General features: G+C 35.5%; 1 protein-coding gene across 1 annotated transcript in view; it reads left to right on the top strand.

Moving 5' to 3' along the window:
• ralgapa2 (Ral GTPase activating protein catalytic subunit alpha 2) overlaps window positions 1-7,845 on the top strand; it is a 162,621-nt gene extending 154,776 nt beyond the window's left edge. The window contains exon 41 of the mRNA XM_073869774.1: window positions 7,323-7,845. Within this exon, the coding sequence (XP_073725875.1) occupies window positions 7,323-7,375 (53 nt within the window). The 3' untranslated portion in view covers window positions 7,376-7,845. The remainder of the gene's footprint in view (window positions 1-7,322) is intronic.
• The last annotated feature ends 3,538 nt before the right edge of the window (window positions 7,846-11,383 follow it).

Here is an 11,383-nt window from a genome sequence, read left to right on the forward strand (position 1 = left end):
TTTAAATGTATTTGGAAAATAATCATCAAACTTCCAATTTAACTTGTGTCCCCTAAGTTCCCCAAATCCAACAATAGCATTAAAAGTCACACTTAACAAATCAAGCGTTTACAAGAAGCATGATTCCACACTAAGTGCACGTTGTTGATTCATGAATCAGCCCTTATGAAGATTTTAAGTGTGTTTGCAAATGTGGACATGAGGGGGGATTTTGAAAAGGCACGTGTGTGTGTCTGTGGTCAGTATAAATCAGCTGGCTCGCGCATGCATAAGTCATCAGACGCAGCAGCTCTCAATGGCCGCGTCTGGCCAGCCGTCACAGCCTTTTCTGCCTTTCAAAAGCAAATTGACCTCGAGGCTGTGAAACAGGGATACACGAGCAATCTGGCCAAAAGAGAGACGCGTGCTGGACGCAATCAAAGATGAGCACTGACCTCGAGGTCAAGCCAAGGGTCAGCCGTCATTACATTACTTCAAACCACCATGACCAATCACGACGCAAGACCCTTTCTTTTGGACAGAATGCAGAATTATTTGCTACATCCGTGCGACACAATGCTAGTTTTTACTACAACAAAATGTTTTAAGCAAATAATTTCTTTTAAAGTCCATGTGGCTTATGGTGTTTTCATGCGTAATTTCGTAAAAATCGAGCAAATTAGTATAGTTTAAAATGAAAACATTTTTAATACACTAATTGTGCTAGTTTACAGAAACATTTTAGTATATTTTTATGCAAGTTTTGCGTCACAAGAAATACAATTTTAAATATTTTATAGTCATTTAAATGTGCTTTATTTCACTTTATTTTCCATGTTTTGCATGCTTTTCGTTAAAGGTTCAGCGTGCATAGCATCATGTTGTTTCTTTGCTCTGTGAAACAGTTGCTTTAAATTCTCTCCTAGCGCATAATTGGACAGACGTGTTGCACGGGTTGGCATTCATCTATTGTTCCCCTCATTAGCATAAAGCTGCTGTATGACCGAGTCAAAGAATTGCTCAAGCATTCAGATTTGCGCCTGCTGCCATTCACTATTGCACTTTCAGAAAGACCATATAGAAAACTGCAGCGCATTCAGAAGAATATAATGCAATGTTGCATCATCACATATCTAAACGTTTCCAACATCACCATGACTTTACCCACCTGATGTAGTTCTCATCTAATATTTAACATCTTTTTATTTACATGCTCTTCGTTCTTTACACATTTCCCTTTGAAAACATGTTTTGCTCGGTGTTAACATTATCAGAAGTTTGTTTGTTTTGCTTTTACCGAGCACAATGTACTTCGATGGCATTTTAATGAGATTGTGTGGGTGCGCACCGGCCGTATGTGCGCGTGTTTGCTGTGAGGCGCGTGCTTGTCGCGTCTCATTTGCATACAGCTGCTGGGCCGGCGCCCGCCTCCACCCCCTTCCTGGCCACGACCCTTCTCTTAATACTATCAGAGAAAAGACTTATCAACATATTACACTCAGTAAATCATAACCGTCTTAAAACAAACGTGGGCATTAACAAACATGTTTACAAACCTATGGACTTGAGAATTGCATTTTGAGTTTTTTTTATGTTGATGTTCAAGATGTAAAAAAAATTTTCAAGAATTAATCAGACGAAAATATGAACTGTTGTGGTCCAATAAAGAAACTATCCTAAAGATTTCATTAACTATTGAGTAGTTGCATTGGGTTAGCAACGCAAATGTCATGGGTTTGAGCGCAGGGAACACACATACTGATAAAATATATAAAGGATAACTTTGAATGCACTGCAATCGACAAAGGCAAAAATGTAAATGTGTATATTTACTAATGTTTAGTGAGGATCATTTGCATGACTCCACCTACAGGTTGACACGTGCTATTGCACCACAACTTTATCTCTGAACCTTAAGTTTTCAAGAGCAGTTCATTTTCACTTCTCAGGAGTCACAAAAACAACTATGACTTTAGTTAAAACATTTTATTTTTTGGGGGGGTACCTTTACACTTTAAAAGACACAATCCATGTTGTTTTTGGGACAACACACACTGTAAAAATACTTTGCTGCCTTAAATTTTTTTGTTAAATCAACTCAGATTTACAAGTCATGTCAACAGAGAACTTATAAAATATAGTTGAGAAAAGTCAGCTTATTATAAGTTATAACAACTCACCTGTAGTTATAACATCTCATCTCTAGTCAAGATAAATAATAGTAAGTTGAAATGACTTGTAAATTCAAGTTGATTCAACAAAAAATTTTAAGGCAGCAAAGTATTTTTTTTAGATTAATCCAGGACAAGGCCTTATTCATATTAGGACATTAAAGAGTTTTTTTACAAAGAAGCCTTACAAAAAAACAATACTGGTGTACGTCTTAAGACACAACAATGGCACTGATATCTGTTCAGATACGTCAGTGCAATATGTTTTTTAATTAAGCCAGCTCAAAATCCATTTTAGTCTAGGACTACAATAAGCCCTGCCCCTAAATGTGTTGTCCCATAGACACATTTCTGTGTTGTTATTATTGGGACAATACATTTTGTTACTTTTAACACAACATGTGTTGTCACTTTTATTTATTTTAACACAAAATCAACAAAAATGTAGGCAGGCCCAGTTTCACACAGGCCCAGACAAGGTTTAGTTTAAAGTCGCCATGAAACGGAAGTTGCGATTGCCTTATTTTCCCCGTGGTGACGTATATCCGAATGAAACGGCTTGTGAGATGAAATAAGGCAGGGCTGGATTTGAATTTGTCCATCGAGATCTGATTGGATCGTTTGAAGTTGGGTCGTGTTGCTAATTGCTAATCACAGCGATTTTTTCCCGGACCCCGCCCACCTGCCATACTTATGACTGGAAGTGAAGAGAGTGTTTTGAGAAGGGGAGGATATTTGCATTTTTGATTAAAGATTATGAGCACACACAAATTTTTTACAAATTATGAAGCTCACAGATAAGTCATTTGTTAATAATACCACAATATTAAAAAAAATATATATAGTTTTTCATCTCAATTTCATTGCGACTTTAAGCCAGGACTATACCTTAGTTAAATTAGGATATTTAAGTCACTTTATAAAAATGTCTTAAAATAAACATTACACGTGTGCATCTTGAGACATAACAATGGCACATAATGACGGCAAGTTATTTTCAGTTAAGACAGCTCAAATATTTATTTTATTCTGGTACTAGGCTTAAACCTTGTGTGTTAAACAGCATAACACAAAAAATGTGTAAAAATTGAACATATTATTTAGACTGGCAATTTATAAGATTGTAATTTGCTGACTTATTGGGGTAGTTTCCCGGACAGGGATTAGCTTTAACAGGACCAGGCCTTAGTTTAATTAGGAAATATAACTAGTTTGAACAAACATGCCTTACTAAAACATTACTTGTGTGTGCATTTTGAGGCAAAATAAAGGGCACTGATGTATTTTAAAATATGTCATTGCAAGCTGTTTTCAGATTGGACAGCTCTTACTTTTATTTTAGTCTAGGACTAGTTTAATCCCTGTCCAGGAAACCGCCCCATTAAGTTTAATCAATTTGGCATTTTAACTTACTATTTTAACTATTTGACTACACTTTATCATATTTGTGTTAAATGATTTCAACATGCATTTATAAGTTGTAACTTATTACTTGTCGAAACTTAAAATGTAAGTTGAAATGAGTTGCACAGCCAATTTGATTAAACTTAACAATTAAGGAAGCAATTTTCTTTTTAAGATTATGAATATGTAACTCTACATCAACATTTTGACCAAATAAACACTGTGTAATGTTATCATCTGGTCTAGTTCTGTTTAGATTTTTAAATAAAGCAAATGGAGGCAGGCAAACAATTTTTCCATTAATGATATACAAAGCTTAAATACTGTAACCACGAGATCATCATAAATCACATACATATATGTGCATACACATAGATAAAGAGTGAAGTGAATGCTCAGTCTGTAAAAAAAAGAAATGATAGTGAACACAGAGTTGAACGTCAATGGCTGCTGTCCGTGGTTCTGAAGCAGCTTCACAAACATTCTGCTCACCGTTCTCTTCAGTTTCTTGACTGCATTGACACTAAATCAAAAAGACACAACAAGAATGTCAAACACTCATCGGCACGCGCGTGCAACACGCAATTATGCACGGTCGGGCGCAAAAATAAACCAGGCCCTGTTAAGAATGCCGAACGTCGCATTTCCCAAACGAAGCATTTCCAGCATTGACACACGGCTCATTAGCAGCCGTCATTTGCATTCCCCTATAATTGTGCATCATCCTTGATTGTATATGATCTTCCTTATTAGCCCATATAATGGGGTTAATAAGACCCCGCTCGTCGCACTTATCGTTTCTGTGCCGAGAGCAGGCAAGAACAGAGCCAGGACTTAATTAATTGTATCAGTGTTTTCATCTGCAAGAGTAGTGCTCCCACACCAACATTAATATGATTCTGCAAATGGATGGAAGTGCTACAGCCTGGCCCAGAGACATAAAAGATTGCACTCAAATTAATTTAGGCCTAATTAGAGCGTGGGCGTCAGGGAGTGGTTTGCATAATAAGACCTTACAGATGAGATCAGACGTTTAGCTTAAGGCAATGCCTTTACATATCCTTTACACCAGACGTAACCCTGAGGTAAGTTACTTTGCATGGGACGGTCCGCACCCAAAACTGTGGTGTTGATACTTTGGGGAAACATCGGTTTTGTGAGGTGCACTGCAACCAATTTCCATCTCAATAAGACAAATTAGTCGAGCTGGAATCTGATTCAGATCATTTGTATATTTTTTTCACAATGGCAACTTTAGAGCCGAGATCATCTTCAGTATGTTAATAGAGTCGAGCCTCCGTCGCATTAATCACCAGCATTCTCTGTGTGCTGCTCTTCATCTCTGGAGCTGATTTTGGCCTCCAGTCTTTCATGTGATCATCCGTGATGAGGCGCTGCGGAAGAGTCTGAGAGCGCTGATGGGAATTACAAGGAATGTGATTAGACAATCAAATCCAGAATCCACTTTGGCTGATGCTGTTTGTTGGAGGACTTTTCCTTTATGAATTATAACACAGACATATTGTCAGTATTGTCAAGATCAGGGGTGCCCAAACTTTTTCCTACCTATAGGGCCAAAAATCAAACCTGACTGAGAGCCGTGGGCCGCAAGTAAATGTTGCTGTGTTATATTAAAGGTGCAGTGTGTAACTTTTTGAAAAATATTTTGACAGAAATGCAATATAATATACGTAAATATATTATCAGTGGTGTATAAAGACCTCAAATAATGAACAATTAAGTTTTAATTACCTTAGCATAATACGTTTTTATCTACATACACAGAGGGTCCCCTTACATGGAAGCCACCATTTTGTGTCACCATGTTTCTACAGAAGCCCTTAACGGACAAACTTTGTTTAATAAGTTGCCTCTGATGTAGACATGTTTGTCCTGTGGCATCTACCGTAGCTTCTCTATGCATTTCAAAAGTGAGGGGTCAGCTGTGGACGAGCCGTTGGTTGCAATTTGCAACCTCACCACTAGATGCCGCTAAAATTTACACACTGCACCTTTAAAATGAAAGTTGCCCTTATTATCCAATTTGTATTAAATATATATTTAAAAAACAAATGAGCAAACATTACTCTGTTTATGCATTACTAATGCAGTTTTATTTTCAAAGGTAATGGTTGTAAAAAAAATAAATCATTTAATTCCTTGCATTTACATTTTTATAATGTGCAAATAAAACAAAAAATGTTACATTTTAGAAAATGTTTAATTAGAAATATGTACTTTTGCGTCAATGATGGTTATCCTTTTTCCTTATGTGGCATGATGGGCCAAATTAAAAGTAATTGCGGGCCAACTTTGGCGCTAGTTTGGGCACCTCTGGTCAAGATTGTTGCTTTTTTATTTGGAATTGTGAAAATCCAATAAGAAGAAAAAACTACTAGGATATAATGAAATGGATGTTGAAAGAAGGAACGGTACATGCCTATACAAAAGTTGCCTCTGTCATTCTAGGATGCTGTGGTTGCCAGGTTGCCGTTGCTAAGATGTTCTGAGTGGTTGTTAGGTGATTACTAGATGGTTGTAAAAGTGTTCAGCTTGGTCACTTGTGTTTCATTCAGAAGATGCAAGAGAAAAATAAAGTTAGTTTCTTTGGTTAGCTTTAAGAACGATGGACTCAACTTTGCCCAGCACGATAAAGTAACAGATAGAAATAGAAATTTTCCAAATAATAACAATAAAATAAATAAGTAAATAACTTCTATTCAGGGAGTTAAACCGTAACTAAACTAAAGAAATGTACAACAATAAAAATAGCACCCACCTCTCTACAGCTTCCAAAGAGCGACTTACAATAAGAGAAAAACAAAAGCGAGCGCAAAGCTCAACAGCTGCAAGAATTTAGTCGCTACAAAAGGGCTTCAACACAGTCACGTTTACACCACAGTGTATATTTAAATGCAATACAAAAGCAGAACAACAAGCTGAAGAAAGCTTTAACTTCTGTGCCTTTATACTGCCTCAATTTTGGTTGGTGAGCAGGTGCAGCTCAAATACCTGCCCGAATGAATGGGAGGAGCCAGAAAGAGAGAGAAAGCAATAAAGATTTACACAATCCAACATCAAAAATAATCACACAAAGAATACATCATCTCTTTAACATTGTTCCTCCCTCTAAGTAAGTGTTTGGCGTCCGGGACGAGCACGCTAAAGTTTAATATACTTAAAGACTTAAACAAACCCTATAAGTATGAGTGACAGTGATGTCTGCCTTTGCATGAATTGTTGTCTATCACTCCAGATTGAATGTTTTCTAAAGGATGCTTAATAAAGAGAAACCTTTAACCTCAGCTGTCAGTCACATATTAAAGGTTAATGTGATCGGCGCTGTAAATATTTCTGATGCAAAGACTTCTGCGCATAATGGGCTAATGCAAAAAGATGTGTTTTATAGTACGCTCAGTGAATGAGTGGATCTCAAATGTCACACTGAAATGTCAATGGCGGATTGTGGCTCTGATATCACAGATGGCGGTACGGTTTAATCTGAGACCGGATTCCTTCAGCATTGCTAGCGGAGGTGAAAGATGCTCTGCGAGATGAGAATAGGATGAATGGGAGAGAAAGAGACAATGAAACAAACAGTGAGAGAGAGAGAGAGATGTCTCAGTCAATGCTCACACAGGTTTCTTCTGAACAAAATAAGAAAAATCATAAATGAGCGCAACATCTCATATTTTTTCAGGACAGCAATGAGATTAAGAGCAAATTGAGTTTTTCCTGTGCTTCTCAAACGTTTCTCTTAATTCCCAGACAGCAGACGACTCTGGGCCGGATCTGGACTGCATCTGCACGGGACCTGCTGACTCCGGCGAGGATCCGTCCCATGCACTTTCTTTCTGGACTCAACCCTTCACTTACATGTCATTCTTCAAACTTGTCAAATCCCATCTCTACAGTCCACCATCACTGAATATGATTGATTTAATTGCCGGATGACAGGCCCATGTTGATGGCCCCAAACTTGACCTGAACCCCAATCCATTGACTTCTGGCATTATTAGCTGGTGACGTACGCCCATGCTGACAGCCAACGAAGGGAGCTGCTTCATGCTGGAGGAATAACTCATTTGTCTCTGTCTGAAGGGATCCGGGTAGGGGGTCCCGGGTTAATTCTTTGACCAGGCGGTGCTGTCCCTGTGAGTAATGTGAAGAGAGCCCATTGTCCTGCAGCACATGGTCAGTATGAAAAGGCCAAGGGTCAAAGGGCAGCTGGTAAGGCCAAAAGAGAAGTTGGTGGCTTTATGTTTGTTATGTTTGGCTTATTATATTGTTTAACACTCAAAATGCTGTAATAATAAAATAAGCTAGATCATAAAGATGTTACGTTTAAGAAAACTCTTTCTGCAGTCGTAATAAATTCAGCATTTTCATTAAAAATGGACAGCTTGGTTCTTTTATCGTCTTAAGAGCACTGTAAAAAGTAATACCTAGATCTAACTTATAAAAAGTAAGGCAAGTGACTGCATGGGAAGTTTTAGGTTGAGTCAACTTGCAACCTTTTTTAAGTATATTGAACACACTAACATTACTTAATATGAATGCAATAAAACTGAGTTGAGTTAACTAATTGTACTAGTTTACTCAGTAAGATAAACCTACTTTTCTTGGTACAGGTAACATATTTATGGTTAGTTGTTGTTTTTTATGCCGTGAGATGAGGGCTAGAAACGTTTATTCAAACGCACCCACTCAGTTTCCTATTGGGCAGCTGTAAAGCGCGACATACTTCAGTATGCAGTCTATGCACAAGCACCAGTCTTCTGAACAATAGTAACTACAAAACTCAAAGAAAAAACAGAAACTCTTCCAAATATTGAAGATAAATGAACATTAAACACTAACAAGTCTTTCTTTTTAGTTTAAAACAAAACAAAAAAAGTTTCAATTCAAATTTCACTCTCCAAATGCAGTCCCATGCAAAGCATGCTGGGAACTGCAAGTCCACTGCCTAGTTAGTTGTGTTTACTAAAATAATTCATGTAGTTTTAACACAAAATTATTAAGTTAATTTATTTCTTACAAATTTAAATCGATTATAGATAATAAAATTAAGTTGAATTTACTCAATAATGTGTTCATATAGAATTAATCAATTTATTCCAATTTTTATTTTATTTTAAGTCATATTTTGATTAAAAAAACAAGAATTAATTTTTTTTAATACAGTTTACTCAATTTATTTTTGTTAAATCTACTAAGGCACAGAAACACTTTTTACAGTGAGGTCTGATACAGGTATTGGTGTGGATCTTAAGTTGGGGTTAGTTTGAAAATTATTAGTGCTGTTATTACTTCAGTTTAGTCAAGTCAAATTTATTTATTTAGCGCTTTGACTGTGTTGCAATGTTTTGCAACAATGTTTGTGTTGCAATTTTCCTCAATTAATTTTTACGTGTCACACCAAAACATACAAAATATTAGACTACTTAAAATATTTATGTTGATTAAAAGTGATATTTCTAAACACATTTATTATGTAATGTTTAAGTAATTTTATTATGTCAAGGGTACTAGATTTTCATCTGTAATTCCAACATGATTTCTTAATGCTTATATTATGGGATTATGTAACTCTAAAGCAATGTCTCTGGTACCAGAATAATCACCCATAATTATCAAAATGTTATTTATTTTTCTAAATTAATTTGTACATAAAAGTTTTGTACAAGTTTAGTGATATCCTACTCGATTAAATGATGTTTACACAAGGAATATAAATATTTTGTGTCGCATATACATGTTTATTTTGTGTAAATTCAAAGACCCACTATGTCCATTTTTTCAGAGGATAAATAACAGATATCATGCTTCCATTAAAGAAAAATATATATTAGGGCAAGAGTTTGACATTACATAAAGATTTTACAATAATATCATGAACAGCAATGTAAATAGTATAGAGAAGTTGTATCAACATCTTTCAGTGCTCACCAGCACCACACATCTACAAAATCGAAGCAGTAGCTGTGTTTTTCATTACACTTCAAATTGCACAAATTGACAATGCGAGTTATATTGCAAAAAGTTATATTGCAAAAAGTTTTAACACTAATGAGGGGTTTTTTTATAATAAAGGAGTACTGTATTTTGTAAAACTGCAATGATTTATTTGCATTTTTAGTTCACCTGATATGCAAGTCACATACTCATTATTTAAAGATTACATGTATGTATATCTATAACATGCCAGAAACACCTCATTCGTTGACATTTCCCAAGTATAGGGCTTGGCATTAACACTCCTACCATTTAAAATGATGGCTAGTGTGGTGGATGCGATATTAGTAAACCTACCACCATCTGTTGACGTGATGTTTGGAATGACTAATTGCGAGAAGAAAAACTAGAAAACTGTTTAAGTTGCATATCATTGGTTAGTGAAAACGCCGTCATTTCAAAAAAGTATTTTTATTGATATTAAGAAAATATCAAACAGGTTTTGCGCAAATCCAGCCTGATCTCATGATAATTCGTACGTATTTAATAAGTTGGCTAATTCGTGCAAATTTGTATAAAAAGAGTCATACAAAAACATACAATTATCATAAAAAAACAATAACGAAACCCCTCCCCTAATCCCAACGCCACTGGGGCAAAAGTGAATCGTACAAAATGTACGAATTTGGTCATACGAATTAGCCACCTTGTAAAATACGTATTAACTGACATCATTTTGAAAAAAATTTTTTTGCTGCCTTGTTTAATCAACTTTACAAGTCAATTTAACTTGTAAAAGTTAAAGATAAATAATATCTTATTTATTAATAGATAAAGTTTAGTATAGTAAGTTAAAATAACTTGTAAATCTGAGTTGATTAAACAAAAAAGCTGCAAAGATTTTTTACAGTGCACTGTAAAAAATACTTTGCTGCCTTAAAATTTTTTGTTAGATCAACTCAGATTCACAAGTCATGTCAACAGAAATGAGTCATGTCAACTTATAAAATATAGTTGAGAAAAGTCAACTTAATTTTATAAGTTATAACAACTCTAGTGAAGATAAATAAAAGTAAGTTAAAATCAGAGTTTATTCAACATAAATTTTAAGGCAGCAAAGTATTTTTTACAGTGCACGTAAAGTTTTGATCCATGTAGTAGTAAGCTTTGGGTTTTGTAAATTCTGTTAATATGGTCCGGCAGGGGCTACATTCCGCTTTTCCATTACAGATTTGCCAACGCTATCAAACTCACTGTAAAAAAAATTGCACTTACATTTTAAATATAATTAATTTGGATTTACAAGTCATTTCAACTTTTATTTCTATCTTAACTGATGAGTTGCTGTAAGTTGAAATTTGTTGAGCTAACTCAACTTTATTTTATCAGAGTTGGGACAGTTAATCAGAAGAGCAGTGTGGTGAGTATTGGCCTTCAGTTTTAATCACAGGAAACAGATCAGCCTTTGTCATTTTCAGCGAGACTGTAAGAGCAGAATAATGTACACAGAGATCTGATCCTGTGTTGACAGAGAGCCAGGTGCTCAAACACACACAATCCACAACACACATCCTATATAATACAAGACATTAAACGGGCCATTCCACATATTTTACACAACCATGTTGATAATGTCACAGTGATGTCAGAATATATGAAAAAACATTTCCTGAAGGGGAAAGATTTTAATGTTATACATAAGGATAAGGGTAAACATATCATTATAATATATAACAAATGTATGTATATACAGCCACAGATAAAATTAAAGAGGACATATCATAAAATCTAACTTTTTCCTGCATGTTCAAGTGCTATAATTGGGTCCCAAGTGCTTCAATCCACCTCGAAAATGTGAAAAAAATCAACCCAGT

The sequence above is a fragment of the Misgurnus anguillicaudatus genome, chromosome 7 (genome assembly GCF_027580225.2).
Source record: "Misgurnus anguillicaudatus chromosome 7, ASM2758022v2, whole genome shotgun sequence".
In the NCBI taxonomy this organism is placed as follows: domain Eukaryota; kingdom Metazoa; phylum Chordata; class Actinopteri; order Cypriniformes; family Cobitidae; genus Misgurnus; species Misgurnus anguillicaudatus.